Genomic DNA, 26549 nt, shown 5'->3' with positions numbered 1-26549 from the left:
GGTCTTAATGAATTTTCTTTCATTCAATAAAACCCCAGACCCTGTTCCTGAAACGGAACTGGCATGATTACCCCTGATAACTCCAGGTCTGAAACACACTTCAGGAAAGCCTGAGCCTTTACTGGGTTTGCTGGAATGCGTGAGAGAAAAAAATCTTCTCACAGGCGGTCTTACTCTGTACCCCTGAGAAACAATACTCTGAATCCATTGATTTTGGACCGAATTGATCCAAACACCTTTGAAACATCTTAATCTGCCCCCTACCAGCTGAGCTGGAGTGAGGGCTGCACCTTCATGCGGATTTGGGGGCTGGCTTTGATCTCTTAAATGGCTTGGATTTATTCCAATTTGAGGAAGGCTTCCAATTGGAAACAGATTCCTTGGGGGAAGGATTAGGTTTCTGTTCCTTATTTTGTCTAAAAGAATGAAAAAAGGTTAGAAGCTTTAAATTTACCCTTAGGTCTTTTATCCCGAGGCAAAAAAAACTCCCTTCCCCCCAGTGACAGTTGAAATTATTGAATCCAACTGAGAACCAAATAATGTATTACCTTGGAAAGAAAGAGATAGCAATCTGGACTTAGAAGTCATGTCAGGATTCCAAGATTTAAGCCACAAAGCTCTTCTAGCTAAAATAGCTAAAGACATACGCCTAGATTTAGAGTTCTGCGTTAGCTGTCAAAAGCAGCGTTAAGGGCTCCTAACGCTGCTTTTTACCGCCCACTGGTATTTAGAGTCAGCCAGGAAAGGGTCTAACGCTCACTTCCAAGCCGCGACTTTTCCATACCGTAGATCCCCTTACGCCAATTGCGTAGCCTATCTTTTCAATGGGATCTTCCTAACGCCGGTATTTAGAGTCTTGGCTGAAGTGAGCATTAGACCCTCTACCGACAAGACTCCAGCCGCAGAAAAAAGTCAGTAGTTAAGAGCTTTCTGGGCTAACGCCGGTTTATAAAGCTCTTAACTACTGTGCTCTAAAGTACACTAACACCCATAAACTACCTATGTACCCCTAAACCGAGGTCCCCCCACATCGCCGCCACTCTAATAAAAATTTTTAACCCCTAATCTGCCGACCGCACACCGCCGCCACCTACATTATCCCTATATACCCCTAATCTGCTGCCCCTAACATCGCCGACACCTACATAATATTTATTAACCCCTAATCTGCCCCCCCAACGTCGCTGCTACCTTACCTACACTTATTAACCCCTAATCTGCCGACCGGACCTAGCCGCTACTCTAATAAATGTATTAACCCCTAAACCGCCTCACTCCCGCCTCAAAAACCCTATAATAAATATTATTAACCCCTAATCTGCCCTCACTAACAACGCCGACACCTAACTTCAAGTATTAACCCCTAATCTGCCGAACGGACCTCGCCGCTAATCTAATAAATGTATTAACCCCTAAAGCTAAGTCTAACCCTAACCCTAACAACCCCCTAAATTAAATATAATTTTAATCTAACAAAATAAATTAAATATTATTAACTAAAGTATTCCTATTTAAAACTAAATACTTACCTGTAAAATAAACCCTAATATAGCTACAATATAATGAATAATTATATTGTAGCTATTTTAGGATTTATATTTATTTTACAGGCAACTTTGTATTTATTTTAACTAGGTACAATAGTTATTAAATAGTTACCTACAATTAAATAAACTAAACTAAATTACAAAAACAAACACTAGATTACAAAAAGTAAAAAAAGATTACAAGGATTTTAAGCTAATTACACCTACTCTAAGCCCCCTAATAAAATAACAAAGCCCCCCAAAATAAAAAAATTCCCTACCCTAATCTAAATTAAAATAGTTAACCGATGGACCAAAAGAAGACATCCGGAGCGGCAGAAGTCTTCATCCTATCCGGGCAGAAGAGGACATCCGGACCGGCAGACTTCTTCATCCAAGTGGCATCTTCTATCTTCATCCATCCATCCGACGAGGAGCGGCTCCATCTTCAAGACCTCCGGCGCGGAACATCCTCTTCCTACCGACGACTACCGACGAATGAAGGTTCCTTTAAGTGACGTCATCCAAGATGGCGTCCCTCGAATTCCGATTGGCTGATAGGATTCTATCAGCCAATCGGAATTAAGGTAGGAAAAATATGATTGGTTGATTCAATCAGCCAATCAGATTCAAGTTCAATCGGATTGGCTGATCCAATCAGCCAATCAGATTGAGCTCGGATTCTATTGGCTGATCGGAACAGCCAATAGAATGCAAGCTCAATATGATTGGCTGATTGGATCAGCCAATCGGATTGAACTCGAGTCTGATTGGCTGATTGAATCAACCAATCAGATTTTTCCTACCTTAATTCTGATTGGCTGATAGAATCCTATCAGCCAATCGGAATTCGAGGGACGCCATCTTGGATGACGTCACTTAAAGGAACCTTCATTCGTCGGTAGTCGTCGGTAGGAAGAGGATGTTCCGCGCCGGAGGTCTTGAAGATGGAGCCGCTCTTCGTCGGATGGATGAAGATAGAAGATGCCGCTTGGATGAAGATGTCTGCCGGTCCAGATGTCCTCTTCTGCCCGGATAGGATGAAGACTTCTGCCGCTCCGGATGTCTTCTTTTGGTCCATTGGTGCTCGGCTGAGTGAAGACGACTCAAGGTAGGGAGATCTTCAGGTGGGTACTGTTAGGTTTATTTAAGGGGGGTTTGGGTTAGAGTAGGGGTATGTGGGTGGTGGGTTGTAATGTTGGGGGGTGGTATTGTGGTTTTTTTTACAGGCAAAAGAGATGATTTCTTTGGGGCATGCCCCGCAAAAAGCCCTTTTAAGGGCTGGTAAGGTAATAGAGCTGTTAACTATTTTAATTTAGATTAGGGAATTTTTTTATTTTGGGGGGCTTTGTTATTTTATTAGGGGGCTTAGAGTAGGTGTAATTAGCTTAAAATTCTTGTAATCTTTTTTTATTTTTTGTAATTTAGTTTAGTTTATTTAATTGTAGGTACTTGTAGTTAATTGATTTAATTTATTTATTGATAGTGTAGTGTTAGGTTTAATTGTAACTTAGGTTAGGATTTATTTTACAGGTAATTTGGTAATTATTTTAACTAGGTAGCTATTAAATAGTAAATAACTATTTAATAGCTATTGTACCTAGTTAAAATAAATACAAAGTTGCCTGTAAAATAAATATAAATCCTAAAATAGATACAATATAATTATTGTACAGGTAAGTATTTAGTTTTAAATAGGAAGACTTTAGTTAATAATATTTAATTTATTTAGTTAGATTAAAATTATATTTAAATTTAGGGGGGTGTTAGGGTTAGACTTAGCTTTAGGGGTTAATACATTTATTAGAGTAGCGGCGAGGTCCGGTCGGCAGATTAGGGGTTAATACTTGAAGTTAGGTGTCGGCGATGTTGGGGGGGGCAGATTAGGGGTTAATACTATTTATTATAGGGTTTGCGAGGCGGGAGTGCGGCGGTTTAGGGGTTAATACATTTATTATAGTGGCGGCGAGGTCCGGTCGGCAGTTCGGGGTTAATAAGTGTAGGTAGGTAGTGGCGACGTTGGGGGCGGCAGATCAGGGGTTAATAAATATTATATAGGGGTCGGCGATGTAAGGGGCAGCAGATTGGGGTACATAGCTATAATGTAGGTTGCGGCGGTGTCCGGAGCGGCAGATTAGGGGTTAATAATATAATGCAAGGGTCAGCGATAGTGGGGGCTGCAGATTAGGGGTTAATAAGTGTAAGGTTAGGGGTGTTTAGACTCGGGGTACATGTTAGGGTGCTAGGTGCAGACTTAGAAACTGTTTCCCCATAGGAAACAATGGGGCTGCGTTAGGAGCTTAACGCTGCTTTTTTGCAGGTGCTAGGTTTTTTTTCAGCCCAAACTGCCCCATTGTTTCGTATGGGGATATCGTGCACAAGCACGTTTTTCCAGCTAGCCGCTACCGTAAGCAACGCTGGTATTGAGAGTTGAAGTGGCGGTAAATATGCCTGTACGCTCCCTTTTTGGAGCCTAACGCAGCCCTTCAGAGAACTCTAAATACCAGCGTTATTTAAAAGGTGTGGGGGGAAAAAACACGCGTAGCTAACGCACCCCTTTGGCCGCAAAACTCTAAATCTAGGCGATAGATTTAACATCAATTTTGATATCAAAAATGGCATCACAAATAAAATGATTAGCATGTTGAAGCAAGCGAACAATGCTAGACAAATCAAAATCCAATTCTTGTTGCTCTAAATTTTCCAACCAAAAAGTTGATGCAGCTGCAACATCAGCCAAAGAAATTGCAGGCCTGAGAAGATGACCTGAATATAAATAAGCTTTCCTTAGATAAGATTTAAGTTTCCTATCTAAAGGATCTTTAAAAGAAGTACTATCTTCCATAGGAATAGTAGTACGTTTAGCAAGAGTAGAGAGTCCCATAAACTTTGGGGATCTTTTCCCAAAACTCAAAAGAAACTGCTGGCAAAGGATACAAATTTTTAAACCTTGAAGAAGGAATAAAAGAAGTACCAGGCCTATTCCATTCCTTAGAAATCATATCAGAAATAGCATCAGGAACTGGAAAAACCTTTGGAATAAACACAGGAGGTTTATAAACAGAATTTAAACGTTTACTAGTTTTAATATCAAGAGGACTAGTTTCCTCCATATCCAATGTAATCAACACTTCTTTTAACAAAGAATGAATATACTCCATTTTAAATAAATAAGAAGATTTGTCAATGTCAATATCTGAGGCAGGATCTTCTGAATCAGATAGATCCCCATCAGAGAAGGATAAATCAGCATGTTGCCGGTCATTTGAAATTTCATCAACTTTATGAGAAGTTTTAAAAGACCTTTTACGTTTATTAGAAGGCGGAATGGCAGACAAAGCCTTCTGAATAGAATCAGATATAAATTCTTTTAAATTTACAGATATATCTTGTGCATTAGATGTTGAAGGAACAGCAACAGGTAATGAACTACTACTGATGGAAACATTCTCTGCATGTAAAAGTTTATCATGTAAAAGTTTATCATGGCAACTATTACAAACCACAGCAGGAGATATAACCTCCACAAGTTTACAACAAATGCACTTAGCTTTGGTAGAACTGTTATCATGCAGTAGGGTTCCAACAGAGACTTCTGAGACAGGATCAGATTGAGACATCTTGCAAATGTAAGAGAAAAAAACAACATATAAAGCAAAATTATCAATTTCCTTATATGGCAGTTTCAGGAATGGGGAAAAGAAAAATGCAAACAGCATAGCCCTCTGATAGAGAAAAAAGGCAAAAGGCATATAGGAATGGGGTCTTAAATAATGAAAATATTTGGTACCAAGTATAACGCACAACAAACAGAAAAATATATTTTGGCGACAAAAACAACCAGAATGACACACTTGCGTCACGGATGACGCAACCTTGTGAAGGACTCGGCGTCAACTAAGACGCCGGAAATTACGAATTTGCGTCAACGAACGTAACTTCGCGCCAAAAAAATCTTGCGTCAAGAATGACGCAAAAAACTTTGGCATTTTGCACCCTCGCGAGCCTAATTCTGCCTGCGAATTTAAAAGACAGTCAATTGAAGAAAATTTTTTTTTTATGTAAGAACTTACCTGATAAATTCATTTCTTTCATATTAGCAAGAGTCCATGAGCTAGTGACGTATGGGATATACATTCCTACCAGGAGGGGCAAAGTTTCCCAAACCTCAAAATGCCTATAAATACACCCCTCACCACACCCACAATTCAGTTTAACGAATAGTCAAGAAGTGGGGTGATAAGAAGGAGCGAAAGCATCAAAAATAAGGAATTGGAATAATTGTGCTTTATACAAAAAAATCATAACCACCACAAAAAAGGGTGGGTCTCATGGACTCTTGCTAATATGAAAGAAATGAATTTATCAGGTAAGTTCTTACATAAATTATGTTTTCTTTCATGTAATTAGCAAGAGTCCATGAGCTAGTGACGTATGGGATATCAGATACCCAAGATGTGGAACTTTCCACGCAAGAGTCACTAGAGAGGGAGGGATAAAATAAAGACAGCCAATTCCGCTGAAAAAATAATCCACAACCCAAATCAAAAAGTTTTAATCTTATAATGAAAAAAACTGAAATTATAAGCAGAAGAATCAAACTGAAACAGCTGCCTGAAGTACTTTTCTACCAAAAACTGCTTCAGAAGAAGAGAAAACATCAAAATGGTAGAATTTAGTAAAAGTATGCAAAGAAGACCAAGTTGCTGCTTTGCAAATCTGATCAACGGAAGCTTCATTCTTAAAAGCCCAGGAAGTAGAAACTGACCTAGTAGAATGAGCCGTAATCCTTTGAGGCGGGGACTTACCCGACTCCACATAAGCATGATGAATCAAAGACTTTAACCAAGACGCCAAAGAAATGGCAGAAGCTTTCTGACCTTTCCTGGTACCAGAAAAGATAACAAATAGACTAGAAGTCTTTCTAAAATCTTTAGTAGCTTCAACATAATATTTCAAAGCTCTTACTACATCCAAAGAATGTAAAGATCTCTCCTTTGAATTCTTAGGATCAGGACACAATGAAGGGACAACAATTTCTCTACTAATGTTGTTAAAATTCACAACCTTAGGTAAAAATTGAAATGAAGTCCGCAACACCGCCTTATCCTGATGAAAAATCAGAAAAGGAGATTCACAAGAAAGAGCAGATAACTCAGAAACTCTTCTAGCAGAAGAGATGGCCAAAAGGAACAAAACTTTCCAAGAAAGTAATTTAATATCCTGAGAATGCATAGGTTCAAACGGAGGAGCCTGTAAAGCCCTCAGAACCAAATTAAGACTCCAAGGAGGAGAGATTGACTTAATGACAGGCTTGATACGAACCAAAGCCTGTACAAAACAATGAATATCAGGAAGATTAGCAATCTTTCTGTGAAAAAGAACAGAAAGAGCAGAGATTTGTCCTTTCAAAGAACTTGCAGATAAACCTTTATCCAAACCATCCTGAAGGAACTGTACAATTCTAGGAATTCTAAAAGAATGCCAAGAGAATTTATGAGAAGAACACCAAGAAATGTAAGTCTTCCAGACTCGATAATAAATCTTCCTAGACACAGATTTACGAGCCTGTAACATAGTATTAATAACTGAGTCAGAGAAACCCCTATGACTAAGAATCAAGCGTTCAATTTCCATACCTTCAAATTTAATGATTTGAGATCCTGATGGAAAAATGGGCCTTGAGATAGAAGGTCTGGTCTTAACGGAAGTGTCCAAGGTTGGCAACTGGCCATCCGAATGAGATCCGCATACCAAAACCTGTGAGGCCATGCTGGAGCCACCAGCAGAACAAACGAACATTCCATTAGAATTTTGGAAATCACTCTTGGAAGAAGAACTAGAGGAGGAAAGATATAGGCAGGATGATAATTCCAAGGAAGCGACAACGCGTCCACTGCTTCCGCCTGAGGATCCCTGGATCTGGACAGATACCTGGGAAGTTTCTTGTTTAGATGAGAGGCCATCAGATCTATTTCTGGAAGTCCCCAGATTTGAACAATCTGAAGAAATAAATCTGGGTGAAGAGACCATTCGCCCGGATGTAACGTCTGGCGACTGAGATAATCCGCTTCCCAATTGTCTACACCTGGGATGTGAACCGCAGAAATTAGACAAGAGCTGGATTCCGCCCATACAAGTATCCGAGATACTTCTTTCATAGCTTGAGGACTGAGTCCCACCTTGATGATTGACATACGCCACGGTTGTGACATTGTCCGTCTGAAAACAAATAAACGATTCTCTCTTCAGAAGAGGCCAGAACTGGAGAGCTCTGAAAATCGCACGGCGTTCCAAAATGTTGATTGGTAATCTCGCCTCCTGAGATTCCCAAACCCCCTGTGCTGACAGAGATCCCCATACAGCTCCCCAACCTGAAAGACTCGCATCTGTTGAGATCACAGTCCAGGTTGGACGAACAAAAGAGGCCCCTTGAATTAAACGATGGTGATCCAACCACCAAGTCAGAGAAGATCGAACATTGGGATTTAAGGATATTATTTGTGATATCCTTGTATAATCCCTGCACCACTGGTTCAGCATACAAAGCTGAAGAGGTCTCATGTGAAAACGAGCAAAGGGGATCGCGTCCGATGCAGCAGTCATGAGACCTAGAATTTCCATGCAAAAAGCTACAGAAGGGAATAATTGAGACTGAAGGGTTCGACAAGCTGAAACCAACTTCAGACGTCTCTTTTGTGTTAAAGACAAAGTCATGGACACTGAATCTATTTGAAAACCCAAAAAGGTTACCTTTGTCTGAGGAATCAAATAACTCTTTGGTAAATTGATTCTCCAACCATGTTTTTGAAGAAACAACACAAGTTGATTCGTATGAGATTCTGCAGAATGTAAAGACTGAGCAAGTACCAAGATATCGTCCAAATAAGGAAATACCGCAATACCCTGTTCTCTGATTACTGAGAGAAGGGCACCGAGAACCTTTGAAAAGATCCTTGGAGCTGTTGCTAGGCCAAACGGAAGGGCAACAAACTGGTAATGCTTGTCTAGAAAAGAGAATCTCAGAAACTGATAGTGATCTGGATGAATTGGAATATGAAGATATGCATCCTGTAAATCTATTGTGGACATATAATGCCCTTGCTGAACAAAAGGCAGAATAGTCCTTATAGTCACCATTTTGAATGTTGGTATTCTCACATAACGATTCAATATTTTTAGATCCAGAACTGGTCTGAAGGAATTCTCCTTCTTTGGAACAATGAATAGATTTGAGTAAAACCCCAGACCCTGTTCCAGAACTGGAACTGGCACAAATACCCCAGCCAATTCTAGATCTGAAACACATTTCAGAAATGCCTGAGCCTTCACTGGGTTTACTGGAATGCGAGAGAGGAAAAATCTTCTCACAGGAGGTCTTATCTTGAAACCTATTCTGTATCCTTGAGAAACAATGTTCTGAATCCAAAGACTGTGAATCGAATTGATCCAAATATCTTTGAAAAATCGTAACCTGCCCCCTACCAGCTGTGCTGGAATGAGGGCCGCACCTTCATGCGGATTTAGGAGCTGGTTTTGACTTTCTAAAAGGCTTGGATTTATTCCAGACTGGAGAAGGTTTCCAAACGGAAACCGTTCCTTTAGGGGAAGGGTCATGCTTCTGTTCTTTATTCTGACGAAAGGAACGAAAACGATTAGCAGCCCTGTATTTACCTTTAGATTTTTTGTCCTGAGGCAAAAAGGTTCCTTTCCCCCCAGTAACAGTTGAAATAATAGAATCCAACTGTGAACCAAATAATTTATTACCTTGGAAAGAAAGAGAAAGCAAAGTTGACTTAGAAGTCACATCTGCATTCCAAGATTTAAGCCATAAAGCTCTTCTAGCTAAGAAAGCTAAAGACATATATCTGACATCAATTCTTATGATATAAAAAATGGCATCACAAATAAAGTTGAAGCAGAAAGCAGGAGCACCACAATTTAAGGTTTTCAACTGCTTTTAATGAAGAAACATTCAAAAGAACAACGACTTGTTCTTTTAAATGTTTCTTCATTAAAAGCAGTTGAAAACCTTAAATTGTGGTGCTGCTGCTTTCTGCTTCTACATTGTCTACTTTGGGGTTGGTGCAGAGACCCCTGCAGCGTGCACCCTAATCTGGAGTGAGTGCTGGGCCTACCTTTATCTTCTATCACAAATAAAGTTATTAGCATGTTGAAGAAGTTTAACAATGCTATAAGCATTATGGTCTGACACTTGTTGCGCTAAAGCCTCCAACCAGAAAGTTGAAGCTGTAGCAACATCAGCCAAAGAAATAGCAGGTCTAAGAAGATTACCTGAACATAAATAAGCTCTCCTTAGAAAGGATTCAAGCTTCCTGTCTAAAGGATCCTTAAAGGAAGTACTATCCGCCGTAGGAATAGTAGTACGTTTAGCAAGAGTAGAAATAGCCCCATCAACTTTAGGGATTTTATCCCAAAACTCTAATCTATCAGATGGCACAGGGTACAATTTCCTAAACCTTTGAGAAGGAGTAAATGAAGTACCAAGACTATTCCATTCTCTAGAAATTACTTCTGAAATAGCATCCGGAACTGGAAAAACTTCAGGAATAACTACATGAGGTTTGAAAACCGAATTTAAACGCTTAGTAGATTTAGTATCAAGAGGACTAGACTCCTCCATATCTAATGCAATTAACACTTCTTTAAGTAAAGAACGAATAAACTCCATCTTAAATAAATATGAAGATTTATCAGTGTCAATATCTGAGGCAGAATCTTCTGAACCAGATAGATCCTCATCAGAAACAGATAAGTCAGAATGATGACGGTCACTTAAAAATTCATCTGAAACATTAGATGTTGAAGGAACAACAACAGGTAATGGATTATTACTAATGGAAACACAATCTGCATTAGAAAGTTTATCATGACAGTTATCACAAACAACAGCCGGAGGAACAGTTACCAAAAGTTTACAACAGATGCACTTAACTTTGGTAGAACCAGCATCAGGCAGCATCTTTCCAGAAGTAGATTCTGATCCAGGGTCATGTTGAGACATCTTGCAATATGTAATAGAAAAAACAACATATAAAGCAAAATTATCAAATTCCTTAAATGACAGTTTCAGGAATGGGAAAAAATGCCAAATGAACAAGCCTCTAGCAACCAGAAGCAATGAAAAATGAGACTGAAATAATGTGAAAAAAAAGGTGGAGACAAGAATGACGCCCATATTATTGGCACCAAGTACAACGCCCATATTTTTTGGCGCCAAGTATGACGCTACATCCTGTGACGCTGAAAAAAACGAGGCCCACAATTTTGGCGCAAAAAAACGTCTGAACGTCAAAAATGACGCAACCATGCACAAACTTCCGGCGTCAATTAGGGCGCCGGAAATGACAAAATTGTTGCGCCAAAAAAGTCCGCTCCAAGAATGACGCAATAAATTGAAGCATTTTCAGCCCCTGCGAGCCTAACAGCCCACAGGGAAAAAGAGTCAATTGAAAAAATTCTTTTAAGGTAAGAAAAAAATATTTCATATGCATTATCCCAAATAATGAAACTGACTGTCTGAAATAAGGAATACTGATTATCCTGAATCATGGCAAATATAAGTTTAAACACATATATTTAGAACTTTACATATAAAGTGCCCAACCATAGCTTAGAGTGTCATAAAAAATAAGACTTACTTACCCTAAGACACTCATCTACATATAGTAGACAGCCAAACCAGTACTGAAACGAGAATCAGTAGAGGTAATGGTATATAAGAGTATATCGTCGATCTGAAAAGGGAGGTAAGAGATGAATCTCTACGACCGATAACAGAGAACCTATGAAATAGATCCCGTAGAAGGAGACCATTGAATTCAAATAGGCAATACTCTCTTCACATCCCTCTGACATTCACTGCACTCTGAGAGGAAAACCGGGATCCAGCCTGCTGCGAAGCGCATATCAACGTAGAATCTAGCACAAACTTACTTCACCACCTCCATGGGAGGCAAAGTTTGTAAAAACTGAATTGTGGGTGTGGTGAGGGGTGTATTTGTAGGCATTTTGAGGTTTGGGAAACTTTGCCCCTCCTGGTAGGAATGTATATCCCATACGTCACTAGCTCATGGACTCTTGCTAATTACATGAAAGAAAAAAAAAAGACTAAACCCCAGGTAATTTTTTTTTTCCCCTTAAAAAACATTTCCCAGATATGAAACTGACAGTCTGCAAAAGGAAATATACTGAAACCTGAATCATGGCAAATATAAGTACAATACATATATTTAGAACTTTATGTAAATACATAAAGTGCCAAACCATAGCTGAGAGTGTCTTAAGTAATAAAAACATACTTACCAAAAGACACCCATCCACATATAGCAGATAGCCAAACCAGTACTGAAACGGTTATCAGTAGAAGTAATGGAATATGAGAGTATATCGTCGATCTGAAAAGGGAGGTAGGAGATGAATCTCTAGGACCGATAACAGAGAACCTATGAAATAGATCCCCCTTGAGGAAAATCATTGCATTCAATAGGTGATACTCCCTTCACATCCCTCTGACATTCACTGTACTCTGAGAGGAACCAGGCTTCAAATTGCTGAGAAGCGCATATCAACGTAGAAATCTTAGCACAAACTTACTTCACCACCTCCATAGGATGCAAAGTTTGTAAAACTGAATTGTAGGTGTGGTGAGGGGTGTATTTATAGGCATTTTGAGGTTTGGGAAACTCCTGGTAGGATTGTATATCCAATACGTCACTAGCGCATGGACTCTTGCCAATTACATGAAAAAAATACCTAGTGCCGTATGCAGTAGAGACTGCGTTAGAAGAGACAAGCATACCTGGCCCTGAGACTGCGCAAAACAATTATACCTAGTACACAGGCTTTAACACTAGTATTATAGAATTTGTTTAGTTCTCTTGGTAACCTTTGTTGAAAAGCATACCTAGATAGGCTCAGGAGCTGCTGATTGGTGGCTGCACACAGATGCCTCATGTTATTGGCTCACCCAGGTACATTGAGGTTTCTTCAACAAAGCATACCAAAAGAATGAAGCAAATTAGATAACAGAAGTAAATTGGAAAGTTGTTTGAAATTGTATTCTATATCTGAATCATTTCCCTTTAACATTGCTATATTCAACACATTCTAGTGACTCATTTATAGATGTCCCCAATTAACCTCAGCAGAGAAGGAACCCCAGTGCCCTTTGCTTTATAGAAAACATTTACAAATATTTTGTTTAAATATTTTAATAACAAATATAATAATATTAAAAAAAGATAAAATAAAAAAAAAGATAAAAAAAAAAAATACGACACCTGCATATTATTAGATGGGATCATTTTAATTTAAATATATGATATCTAGCATTTATTTAAAGAGACATGATACCCTGATGCAGCACAGCTGTAAGAGAGTAAGAGAGTTTATCCTTAGGTCTATTGACTTTTTGCTTTCACATAATTTCTTTATGTTTGAGGGGGATTACTATCTCCAGAGGCACGGAAAAGCAATGGGAGCAAAGTTTGCTCCTTCATACGCCAACCTATATTTAGGTTGATGGGAGCTTTTCTGCGTCTTTGGAGATAGTAATCCCTTTAGAGAGAACATCCTTTATTTTGGTTGCTACATTGACAACCTTTTATTTGTTTGGAAAGGTCCTGAGCAACAGATGTCTATATTTTTGGCTTATTTACAGGAGAATGATTTAAATCTAAAATCTTAAATTTTACCTTTACATATAGTAAGGAGAGTATCCCATATTTGGATATTACACTAAATTCAAATGTAGCCAAACACTGTATTGAGGTAGAATTGTATTGTAAGGTAATAGCAAGCAATATAATCCTGAATGCCAATTCATGCCATCCAAGGAATACCGTTTATGCTATCCCTAACATCCAGTACATGAGAGTCAAACGTAACTGCACTGATCCTCAAAAATATGAAAGTCATGCCCATGATCTCACAAAAAGATTTCTTGATAGAGGTTATAATAAAGAGAGTTTAGAGATTGTAAAGAGTCCGGTACATGTCTTGGACAGGACAGAGGTTCCCTTTTTCTTTTAAAAAAACAAAACCAGTTCTTTTGAACACAAACCTAAGTTCATCACCACATATAGCAATGAATATCACAAGATTTTCAATTCAATTATACGCAATTCATTGCCAATGATGCACTTAGGAAAATTGTGCATGATGGATTTGGTGATTTGGTTTTATATCGCAAAAGGTGAAAACTTTAGGTAACATATTGTCACCTTCAATGTTGCCTTCCAGAAAGAAAGAACTGTCTGTCATTAAAACTTGGTTTCTTTAAGTGTAATAGTAGCAGGTGTAAATCCTGGTCATATGCTATGTTTGGTTCAGAATTTACTTCGCAAGTTACAGAAAAAGTATACCAGATTAAACAATATGCAACATGTAATTCGTGTTATGTAATATAGCTTCTGACCTGTAGGGGGTGCTGTAAGCAGTACGTGGGACTCACCACCAGACCCCCTAAGGATCGCTCTTTAGAACATTTGAGAGCCATTGAGGATCCTGAGTCAACTACTACAGTATCACTGCACTTTAAAAGGGAGCATAACGCAGACAGCTCACTCTTGGTATTTCAGTGTATCCAAGTTGTTCCAAGACATCCGAGAGGGGGTAACAAAGAAGAAGTCCTTAGACAATGTGAAGTCTTTTGGATATTTCAACTGAAAACTAGAATACCAAGAGGTTTGAACTCAGAGTGGGATGTTAAACTATTTGTGTAAAGAATGTGTTTTGGCAAATAATATTATCTTTCTTTGCATTCCTTTTTGTATATACAGTATGTATATATTGACATTACACATAGCCTATAAAGCTATAAAATTGGCCGAGTGAAGCTCCTGTGCTAATTTGTATACAGGTGAGGTACTTATGATCACACAATTTTTGATTGGATATAGAGATTTTAGGAGGAGGTGCTATGTGGGTATAAGTAAGTTGCTAGCCATTTGTTAATTAGGGGTCATTGAGAAAGAACAATATGATGAATTCGAAACATGTTTGACCCTATTTTTGTGATGTGTGTATTGTTGGATAATGCCTATTAAAGTTGTGCTTTTATATCCTTGAGTCCTGTGATCGTCTGGAACTGGGTGCTGTATGGAGGAGGTTGCTTGCTATTTGTGAAGCGTTTGATGGGACGCACTGGCGAGTGACGTCAGTCTGGGGACCGACATTGAATGTACGCGTATGGTAGCTGTACTGATACAGTACTAGAGTGTGAAGGGGGCTGAATTGTTGTGGACGCATACCGAGGGTAGGAGTATCTTCCTTGAGCGCTGCTCTTTTGTTTGTTTTTTAGCTGTAAAAAGTTGACTAGAAAATATCACCTGAATATCTCCATGTAAAAAAGGAAGATATTTTTTTTTTTAAAAATGTCTACGTATTCACACCCCACTGTAAAGAGACTTTAAGCAGCCGAATTAGGATGCTTGTCCCAGGACTTGCAAGGGAGTGTGCATCTGGCATGTGCAGGCACAGTCATGCTATTTTCCTATTCAGTTTAAGGAAGTTTACTATGAAATCTTATGAGATCACAGCAAAGCAACACATGACCTCAGCAATGCTGATGGGCTATGTTTTCCCCCAATTTGCAGTTGGACAGCAGCTGAAGGAGAAATGTTGACAGAGCACTTACTCTGGTGAGCTGGAGAATTTGTGAGGTTAAAATATTTTCCTTTTTACATAGTGACTCAGGTGATATTTTCATGTCAGCTTTTTACAGTTATGCTGCATCGCTTGCAAGTAATTTAGCATACAAGTATTGTGTCTCTTTAAGACTAGATTATAAGTGGAACACAAATGCTAGATAAAAGGTGAGTTATTTTTGTGTGTGACCTCACATGATCTTGTATTACAAGTCAATGGTTAAATATTTTGTATATTTAACTAAAGAACAGCTGCTGAACAATAAATAAAATAAATGTGGACTAAGTTCTGATGCATCAGAAATATAAGACTGGCTGCCAGAACAAAACAAACTAACAAAAACAATTGCTTTAGATGCAGAAGCCACTTACCTTCAAAGTGGTGAACATAATCCCCTGTTCTCCATGTTGTAGGTAAGGATCCATTAGGTCTTCTATCAGATGCACCTCAGAACCAAGATTCCGTATTCTGCATGAAAATGACATTTATCTATTAATTTATCATAAATGAATGTATCTAATGTTGATGACCAGCAGCCCTTTGATACTTGAATGAGAATACAGCCAGCCAGCTTCATGGTAAAATTGACTAACCTAGCCCGAAGAACAACATAAAGGAAGACAGGGAACAGGTCATCCATGGACCAGAGAAAGTCCTCCTTAAGAGCCCCTTGCACTTCCTGGGTGATCTCCTCAAATGTCTGTTGAATAACTTTCAGTTTGTCTGATGGTGTAAATGTTGTGCTGAGAAAGAGAAGGTGAAGGAGGTTATGGTTTTCATATGTAATTTATAACCCAATTAGAGAAAAAAAAACATAAATTATCCTTACCTGATAGTTTTCTTTTCTTCTGATGGAAAGAATCCACAGCTGCATTCATTACTTTTGGGAAATAAGAACCTGGCCACCAGGAGGAGACAAAGACACCCCAGCCAAAGGCTTAAATACTCCTCCCACTCCCCTCTTCCCCCAGTCATTCTGCAGAGGAACAAGGAAAAGTAGAAGAAATATCAGGGTGAAAGGTGCCAGAAGAAAAAAATAAGGACGCCCCACATAAAAAGTACGGGTGGGGAGCTGTGGACATCAGAAGAAAAGAAAATGATCAGGTAAGCATAATTTATGTTTTTCTTCTTAAATGAAAAGAGTCCACAGATGCATTCATTACTTTTGGGAAACCAATACCCAAGCTATAGAGGACACTGAATGCCAAGACGGGAGGGTACAATAGGCGGCCCATTCTGAGGGCACCAAGCCTGAAACCACTGCCCACAAAAAAACCCAGCTTCATACGAAGCTAAGAAAACTTTGAAAGGAAAAGCCCCAAGGACACAGACCCACAGGTAGTCCAGAGCAGAGCTAGAGACCGCAAAATCGGACTCAAATTAGCCAGCAGGCCTCCAGGAGACATCGTCTCCCAACAGTCGGTCCCTCACCCCTCACTAAGAAGGGAACACCAGCCTAAACTCCTAAAGGGATAGGGACAGGAAGAACCGAAAGGTCACAAAATCCATAAAAGGAAACTCCCCAGAGCGAGCCCAGCTCACAAGGGGCTAAATGGTTCCCGACAGACAAGGGGAGACTACGCCTAGACCAGGAGAAACCGGAGGTATAGGACCGGCATAGTAACCTCTCTCTCAAACGTCGTGCAAGAGCACCAAAAGACAACAGAAGACACACATCGTCCGAGCTTAGAATACTGAAGTATACGTGTAACAGACCCAGACGAGAAACCCTCAGTCAAGAACATGCCGCCATCATCAGGATGACACAGAGAATACTTGCTGAGAAGTAAAAGCGGCCAGCAAAAGAACAGGTTGCAAAAGACAACTCCCAGACAGAGGGCATCCTCTAGGCAATCCAAGCCACCAGACCTTCCCACAGGTCTTCCACAAAGGGGGAAGCACATAACCTTCACGAGGCCCCCCAAGAAAGAGAGGTGATACCCAGAACCCGAAGTGGAGCAATCCTAGACCCTCTGCTTTGCAGCCTATGGAGCTAGCTACTATGCCCATCTAGATCCTGGAGATGACAACTTCTCTCAGAACCCACTCCCAGCCAGGCCAGCCCCAGCAACGGCAGGTCTGAAACAGGGGAACAGAAGAATCCCAAAAGCAGCTCAAAGACGAGCGGAAGAATGGCCACAGCCAACCCAACAGAGCACGGGTGCAACCCGACTCCTTAGAAAAGGTGACCTGACCGTAGACCCAAAGGATCTAGCAAAAGGTCCAACTTAGTCTTGACACGAAGCCAGCAAGACTCCATATGGGACGTAACAACCCAGAGAGAATACCCCTCTCTGCTAGGGAACTCACAGTTCCCATTTGCTGAATCCCGGAGAATTCTGAAGAAAAGGACCACATCTCCATAAAAAGGAGAAGCAGCTCTCACCCAAAGAAGGGAAAATGGCTAAAAGCAGCACCTTCCACAAGCCAACGCAGAAGCCCTGTTGTAAGGGATTCCCCTAAAACTAGCCTGCTAACAGCAGTGACCCTGCAAGTCCATTTACATGCAGAGCAGCAAAATCAATGGATACTACAGCAAGCTGACCAAGGGAAACCACCTAAGGTGCAAAACAAGCCCAATAAGCAACGGTACTCAGAAAACCTGGCCAACCAAGACCAGGTCAAAGAATCCAAGTAGAAGGACATAGCACAAGTTCCCACGAACTAGGGAACCCCCGAACCAGCCCTGGAGCCTAAAAGTCCGGTAACAACCCACAACAGGATCTTTAATATTGGAATCGAACCTCAGTCGTAAAGGTTAGATCTATGTCTTAGCATCCTGAGCTAACAGGATTGTTCCCAAAGAAAAATGCTGAGTAAAACTCAGCAACCGGAAGCCCCAGGGTGAAACTGGTCCGAGCCCCCAATTGTTTAAACAAACAATACCCGAAAACTTAACACCCCGTCTGATATAACAACCCAGACCACAGGGGATAATAAGGTAATATCCAGATGAATCCTGATAACGAGAAAAAATCACAAGTCCCGACCTAAGGCGGAAAAAGTCGAAAACAATTACACTAGAGCCCCTAGACTCTCCAACAGCCTCAGGACAATAAGGCAAGAGGAAAACAAGGTCAAAACCACTCGAGCAAAGGCTGGTCTCCACATCACCTCCATACAAGCGGATGATCACAGGGAGAAAAGGGGCGCGTCATCCCTCTCCGGGAGGAACTCCAAGCAAGCCCAAGGAGACCGCGTCCAGTGTTCCTAACAGGTAACCAACATCTCCCAGGCCCCTAAAAGGAGACCCAACATGGAGACCACAGAGGAAGACCAAAAATGTCTCAGAAAAACAGCTAGATAGTACACAGACAATGTGCAATAGCTGCAGCTGGCTACATTCAGCAAACCATCCGCTGCAAGGCAGCTGAACTACCCTTCAAACTACTAGCTGCTGAGGACCAAGTCCAAAAAGGACAATTCCAGAGCCTCAAAAGAAAAAGGCCAAACCGCTCACTCAGCGGTAAGAAGGTGCTAAGCCCTCCAACTCTCCACCACGTGGGAGAGGAACTCTAGAGTCCGACATTACCAGATGCAAGAGAGAGTGACGCAGCGGAAACTCCACTGACCCAGTCATCCAAATTGAAGGCTATAAGGACTGAGACAACCATTCCTGCCTTGCGGACCCACAGGTCCTCTAGAATGCTTAGTTGAATGTAAAACAAATGATAACATGAGCACTCTTCGCCTCACCGGACCAGCCAATCAGAACGGCCCCACGTGTCTGAACTGCCACAAGACAGTACCGAACCCAACAGGACCAGCCTGCAACCCGGGTCCTAACCGTCAAGCTGCCTGAATCCTCCCTCAGAGGGGAAGAAGAGGGAACAGACTAACATGTCCCCAAACACACTTCCGCAGGAGTATCGATCCCAGTTTAAGATTCCCAAAGGAAACAAAGAACATAAAAGACATCCTAATCGGATAAAAGAAAATATAAGGCAACCCGGAGGTTAACGCCCAATAAGAAAACAGGCCTACCGCAGGACCAGCCAAATGGAGCCCTAATCTTCCAAAAAAAACTGGGAAGGATCTCAAGAAAGAACAGTCAGGAGATTACATCATCCCCACATGTCTAATGAGGTGCACCATTCGAATTAGCAGACTGAAAATTCCCGTACCCGATAAGGATAGGGTCATTTAATAACTGAAATTCTGTAACGAAAGGCACAACACTCAGGGACAGTCACACCCGCAGGGAACTGTAGAGGCCCTCTCCAAGGCGGGAGACCCGGGACAACATGGCACGAGCACAATTGCAAATAAATGTCTGGACTCTGCAGACGAATAATCGCCAAAAGTACGTGGAAGCGACAACGTGCTGCAACCTCCGTGGGGGAACACGCCGCCTTGCATGGAGGAATAATCATAAACTGGGTTACCCGCATATGCAGAAGTATGAAATGGCATGGAACTCGCTTCTCGGGGGATGGACCCTCAGAGGCGGATGGCTCAGCTGACCCTTGATTCCCCGAGCCAGAGGAACAAGGCACTCTCATATGGCAAACAGAACAAAACTGGTTGACATGTGTCAACGAGGCCAATCCGGATTCTTCACCGGACGCAGAATCTGAAATAATAACGGTCTCAGTATCAGAATCCTCCATAACTGAATCTGAAATTTAAGTAGTCTCAGCATCAGAATCCTCCATACTGGATAGAGGATATGCAATATGGACTAACAAAGTAAAACAAGAACGGCACCTGACACCCACAATGGCTGGGGCACTCACCACCTTCTATGACCAGACCCCTGCGGACTAGAATTTCTCCTTTGCCACACAGTCGGGAATGCGGAAATGGAAGACGGAGCTTAACCACGCCCGACCAAAAAGTGAACCGTATAGTTAAAAAAACGAAACAAAAAGCGCGCCCAACCCTAAGGCCGCGTCACTTCCAAAGGCCTCAATGTTCCAAACCGCAAGCCCAATAAACACCACACATAAGCAGGTTGAATCACATAACAAATATGATTATAAACCCCCTGTTCAATAACCCCCCTCAGGAGATATTAACCCTTGATTCCAAGATACTAAAGGAGACTCACTAAGACCCTTATGTTAAGTTAGGCCCGCAAGGTGGTAGCCTCTCGGGAAAACATTTGTATTAAAGCACATTCATAAAGAAAGTAAAATGAAACGATATTACTGGAATCTACGCGTGGAACAGGAACACGGCCCTTCAAGTCTGGCGGATAGTAGCCTTGCCTCCGCCATGAACTTGAGAGAAGAAAACAAGCAGCGGAGAAAAGTTCGACAATGCCGATTGCTAGAGGAGCTGTTAACATGAGTTGGAATGGTTTCGCAGAAAGACTCTCCCTGCATCTACGGACTCTAACTTTTATCTAAGTCCTCACTGAGAGACTGACACGATTACTTAAAACTCCTGTCCCATGTCGAAGAGTACTACCCTCCATAAGAGACAAAAACAAAATTTATGCTTACCTGATAAATTTCTCTCTTGTGGTGTATCCAGTCCACGGGTTCATCCATTACTTGTGGGATATTCTCCTTCCCAACAGGAAGTTGCAAGAGGACACCCACAGCAGAGCTGTCTATATAGCTCCTCCCCTAACTGCCACCCCCAGTCATTCGACCGAAGACAAGCAAGAAAAAAGGAGAAACTATAGGGTGCAGTGGTGACTGTAGTTTAAAAATAAAAAACACCTGCCTTAAAGTGACAGGGCGGGCCGTGGACTGGATACACCACAAGAGAAAGAAATTTATCAGGTAAGCATAAATTTTGTTTTCTCTTGTAAGGTGTATCCAGTCCACGGGTTCATCCATTACTTGTGGGATACCAATACCAAAGCTTTAGGACACGGATGAAGGGAGGGACAAGGCAGGTACTTAAACGGAAGGCACCACTGCCTGTAAGACCTTTCTCCCAAAAATAGCCTCCGAAGAAGCAAAAGTATCAAATTAGTAAAATTTGGAAAAGTATGAAGCGAAGACCAAGTCACCGCCTTACAAATCTGTTCAACAGAGGCCTCATTTTTAAAAGCCCATGTGGAAGCTACCGCTCTAGTGGAATGAGCTGTAATTCTTTCAGGAGGCTGCTGGCCAGCAGTCTCATAAGCTAAACGGATTATGCTTCTCAGCCAAAAAGAAAGAGAAGATGCCGAAGCCTTTTGGCCTCTCCTCTGTCCAGAGTAGACGACAAACAATGCAGATGTTTGACGAAAATCCTTAGTAGCTTGCAAATAAAACTTTAAAGAACGAACCACGTCAAGATTGTGTAATAGACGTTCCTTCTTGGAAGAAGGATTAGGACACAGTGAAGGAACAACAATTTCCTGATTGATATTCCTATTAGATACTACCTTAGGAAGAAACCCAGGTTTGGTACGTAAAACTACCTTATCTGCATGGAAGATCAGATAAGGGGAATCACACTGCAAGGCAGATAACTCAAACTCTTCGAGCCGAAGAGATAGCTACTAAAAACAGAACTTTCCAAGATAACAGCTTGATATCTATGGAATGCAAGGGTTCAAACGGAACCCCTTGAAGAACCTTAAGAACTAAATTTAAACTCCATGGCGGAGCAACAGGTTTAAACACAGGCCTGATTCTAACCAAAGCCTGACAAAACGCCTGAACGTCTGGAACATCAGCCAGACGCTTGTGTAAAAGAATAGACAGAGCAGAAATCTGTCCCTTTAAGGAACTAGCCGATAATCCCTTTTCCAATCCATCTTGGAGAAAAGATAGTATCCTAGGAATCCTGACCTTACTCCACGAGTAACCCTTGGATTCACACCAATGAAGATATTTACACCATATCTTATGATAGATTTTCCTGGTGACAGGCTTTCGAGCCTGAATCAAGGTATCAATGACCGACTCGGAGAAACCATGCTTTGATAAAATCAAGCGTTCAATCTCCAAGCAGTCAGACGCAGAGAAACTAGATTTGGATGTTTGAATGGACCTTGGAGTAGAAGGTCCTGCCTCAGCGGCAGAGTCCATGGTGGGAAGGATGACATGTCCACCAGATCTGCATACCAAGTCCTGCGTGGCCACGCAGGTGCTATCAAAATCACCGAAGCTCTCTCCTGCTTGATCTTGGCAATCAGACGAGGGAGGAGAGGAAACGGTGGAAACACATAAGCCAGGCTGAAGGACCAGGGCACTGCTAGAGCATCTATCAGCGTTGCCTGGGGATCCCTTGACCTGGACCCGTAACGAGGAAGTTTGGCGTTCTGACGAGACGCCATCAGATCCAGTTCTGGTTTGCCCCATAGTTGAATCAACTGGGCAAATACCTCCGGATGGAGCTCCCACTCCCCCGGATGAAAAGTCTGCCGACTTAGAAAATCCACCTCCCAGTTCTCTACTCCTGGGATATGGATAGCTGAGAGATGGCACGAGTGAATCTCTGCCCATAGAATTATCTTGGAAACCTCCATCATGGCCAGGGGACTCTTTGTTCCCCCCTGATGGTTGATATAGGCTACAGTCGCGATATTGTCCGACTGAAATCTGATGAACTTGGCCGCAGCTAGTTGAGGCCAAGCCTGAAGAGCATTGAGTATCGCTCTTAGTTCCAGAATGTTTATTGGAAGGAGGGCTTCCTCCTGAGTCCACGAACCCTGAGCCTTCAGGGAGTTCCAGACTGCACCCCAGCCCAGAAGGCTGGCATCTGTCGTCACTATAGTCCACTCTTGCCTGCGGAAACTCATTCCCCTGGACAGATGGACCCGAGATAACCACCAGAGAAGAGAATCCCTGGTCTCTTGATCCAGATCTAACAGAGGAGACAAATCTGTGTAGTCTCCATTCCACTGGTTGAGCATGCAAAGTTGCAGTGGTCTGAGATGTAGGCGGGCAAACGGAACTATGTCCATTGCCGCAACCATTAAGCTGATCATTTCCATACACTGAGCCACAGATGGCCGAGGAGTGGAATGAAGAGCACGGCAAGAAGTTAGAAGCTTTGATATCCTGACTTCCGTCAGAAAAATTTTCATTTCTACTAAATCTATTTGAGTCCCTAGGAAGGAAACTCTTGTGAGAGGGGAGAGAGAACGCTTTTCTATGTTCACTTTCCACCCATGAGACCTCAGAAAGGCCAGAACAATGTCCGTATGGGACTTGGCGATTTGAAGAGTAGACGCCTGAATCAGAATTTCGTCTAGGTAAGGGGCTACCGCTATGCCCCGCGGCCTTAGAACCGCCAGAAGGGACCCTAGAACCTTCGTAAAGATTCTTGGTGCCGTGGCTAACCCGAAGGGAAGAGCCACAAACTGGTAATGCCTGTCTAGGAAGGCGAACCTGAGGAACTGATGATGATCTCTGTGAATCGGAATGTGGAGATAAGCATCCTTTAAGTCCACTGTAGTCATATATTGACCCTCCTGGATCATAGGAAGGATGGTTCAAATTGTCTCCATCTTGAAGGATGGGACCCTGAGAAATTTGTTTAGGATCTTGAGATCCAAGATAGGTCTGAAAGTTCCCTCTTTTTTGGGAACTATAAACAGGTTTGAATAGAAACCCAGCCCCTGTTCCTCTCTTGGAACTGGGTGTATCACTCCCATAACCAGTAGGTCTTGAACGCAACGTAAGAATGCCTCTCTTTTTATCTGGTTTACAGATAGTTGTGAGAGATGAAATCTCCCCTTTGGAGATGACCCTTTGAATTCCAGAAGATATCCCTGGGAAACAATCTCTAGCAGCCCAGGGATCCTGGACGTCTCTTACCCAAGCCTGGGCAAAGAGAGAAAGTCTGCCCCCCACTAGATCCGGTCCTGGATCGGGGGCTACTCCTTTATGCTGTCTTAGAGGCAGCCGCAGGCTTCTTGGCCTGCTTCCCCTTGCTCCAAGCCTGGTTAGGTCTCCAGACTGGTTTGGACTGGGCGAAATTTCCCTCTTGTTTTGCAGTAGAGGGAGTTGAAGCTGCGCCACTCTTAAAGTTTCGAAAAGAATGAAAATTATTCTGTTTGGTCCTTAACTTATTGGACCTATCCTGAGGAAGGGCGTGGCCTTTTCCTCCAGTAATATCAGAAATTATCTCCTTCAGACCAGGCCCGAATAGGGTCTGTCCCTTGAAGGGGATGTTAAGAAGTTTAGACTTTGAAGTAACGTCTGCTGACCAGGACTTAAGCCATAGCGCCCTACGCGCCAAAATGGCAAAACCTGAATTCTTAGCCGTTAATTTGGTTAACTGAAAAACGGCGTCAGAAATAAAGGAATTAGCTAACTTAAGAGCTTTAATCCTGCAGCAATAACTGGGGCTATGCATGCAAGAGGCTGGAGGATAAAACCTTGATGTATAAAAATTTTCTTAAGGAGACCCTCCAATTTTTTATCCATAGGATCTAGGAAAGCACAACTGTCCTCGACGGGGATAGTTGTACGCTTAGCTAGGGTAGAGACTGCTCCCTCCACCTTAGGGACCGTCTGCCACGAGTCCTGCATGGCGGCATCTACGGGAAACATCTTTTTGAAAGCAGGAGGGGGAGAGAACGGCACACCTGGTCTATCCCATTCCTCAGTAATAATTTCCGAAAACCTCTTAGGGACTGGAAAAACATCAGTGCAGGCACTGCAAAGTATTTGTCCATTTTACACAATTTCTCTGGAACCACAATGGGGTCACAGTCATCCAGAGTCGCTAAAACCTCCCTAAGCAATAAGCGGAGGTGTTCAAGCTTAAATGTAAACGCTGTCATTTCAGAATCAGGCTGAAGTAACGCCCTCCCTGAGTCTGAAGGTTCACCCACAGATAGAAGCTCACCTGGCTTCTGATTATTGTGAGGGTATATCGGACATAGGCAATAAAGCGTCAGAAAGCTCTGTATTAGTTCTAGCTCCAGAGCTGTCTCGCTTTCCTTGTAACCCTGGCAGTTTGGAAAATACCTCTGTGAGGGTATTATTCATAACTGCCGCTATGTCCCGCAAGGTAAATGAATTAGACGCGCTAGCTGTACTTGGCGTCACTTGAGCGGGAGTTATAAGTTCTGACACATGGGGAGAGTTAGATGGCATAATCTCCCTTTTTTTAGTCAGACAATCCCCTGGAGATAAATCTTTAAGTGCCATAATATGGTCTTTATAGTTTATAGAAATTTCAGTACATTTGGTACACATTCTAAGAGGGGGTTCCACCATGGCTTCTAAACATATTGAACAAGGAATTTCCTCTATGTCAGACATGTTTAACAGACTAGTAATGAGACAAGCAAGCTTGGAAAACACTTTAATAAAGGTAAAACAGCAATTAAACAAAAACGTTACTGTGCGTTTAAGAGAAAAAAACTAACACTTAAACTGCAAAACAGTGAAAAAATAAAGCAAATTCTTTGAAATTTTTACAGTGTGTGTAAGGGACTAAAGCAGCATTGCACCCACTTGCAAATGGATGATTAACCCCTTAGGCCCCAAACCGGATTGAAAAACGTTAAAAACGTTAAAAAGACAGCACCCTGCCACAGCTCTGCTGAGGCTCCTACTAGAAATAAACCCCTTGTAATGGTCCTCAGGTGTCAGAGGACTCCTCTAGGGAAGCTGGATGTCTCAGTCTGAATAAAAACTGCGCATTTAGAGCGCTAAAATAGGCCCCTCCCACCATGTACTGGATGCCAGAGGGGCCTTAAGAAAGTACTCCTAGGAGTGTCTGATTAGCCATGTGGAAACTAGGCCCCAAATAAAGAGTTATCTCCCTCAGAGAAAAAAACGTCCTATTTTTAAAATCATGAAAACATTTTGTCCCTAAGTAATATAAGTATTAACATGAGTATTACCCTGTTCTGTAAGCATGATCCCAGTCGCTGTTAAATCACTGCATCAGGCTTACCTCAGTACACAATGCTCTGTCAGTATTTTCTAGAACTCATATCATCTCTCTAGAAATAAAATTACTGAACATACCTCAAAGCAGGTAATCTGCAGGCCGTCCCCCCAACTGAAGTTGTCCCATATTCTTCAGTTATGTGTAAGAACAGCAGTGGACCTTAGTTACAAACCGCTAAGACCATCAAATCTCCAGGCAGAACTCTTCTTCTAATTTCTGCCTGAGAGAAAAACAGTACAACGCCGGTACCGTTTAAAAAACAGAATTTATGTTTACCTGATAAATTACTTTCTCCAACGGTGTGTCCGGTCCACGGCGTCATCCTTACTTGTGGGATATTCTCTTCCCCAACAGGAAATGGCAAAGAGCCCAGCAAAGCTGGTCACATGATCCCTCCTAGGCTCCGCCTTCCCCAGTCATTCGACTGACGTAAAGGAGGAATATTTGCATAGGAGAAACCATATGATACCGTGGTGACTGTAGTTAAAGAAAATAAATTATCAGACCTGATTAAAAAACCAGGGCGGGCCGTGGACCGGACACACCGTTGGA

The 26549-nt window shown here is 41.9% G+C and overlaps 1 protein-coding gene across 3 annotated transcripts in view; it reads right to left on the bottom strand.

Annotated features, from left to right (window-relative positions):
- Window positions 1-26549, bottom strand: part of ALS2 (alsin Rho guanine nucleotide exchange factor ALS2) — a 558121-nt gene that overhangs the window by 8252 nt on the left and 523320 nt on the right. For all 3 annotated transcript variants that reach the window (XM_053698688.1, XM_053698690.1, XM_053698689.1), the window contains 2 exons: window positions 15791-15940; window positions 15569-15665 (listed from right to left, as the gene is read on the bottom strand). In XM_053698688.1, coding sequence (XP_053554663.1) covers window positions 15569-15665; window positions 15791-15940 — 247 coding nt within the window. The remainder of the gene's footprint in view (window positions 1-15568; window positions 15666-15790; window positions 15941-26549) is intronic.

Source organism: Bombina bombina, chromosome 1 (assembly GCF_027579735.1).
Source record: "Bombina bombina isolate aBomBom1 chromosome 1, aBomBom1.pri, whole genome shotgun sequence".
Classification (NCBI taxonomy): Eukaryota; Metazoa; Chordata; class Amphibia; order Anura; family Bombinatoridae; genus Bombina; species Bombina bombina.
The sequence above is the reverse complement of the archived record's forward strand: the minus strand, read 5'-3'. Positions and strand labels throughout refer to the sequence as shown.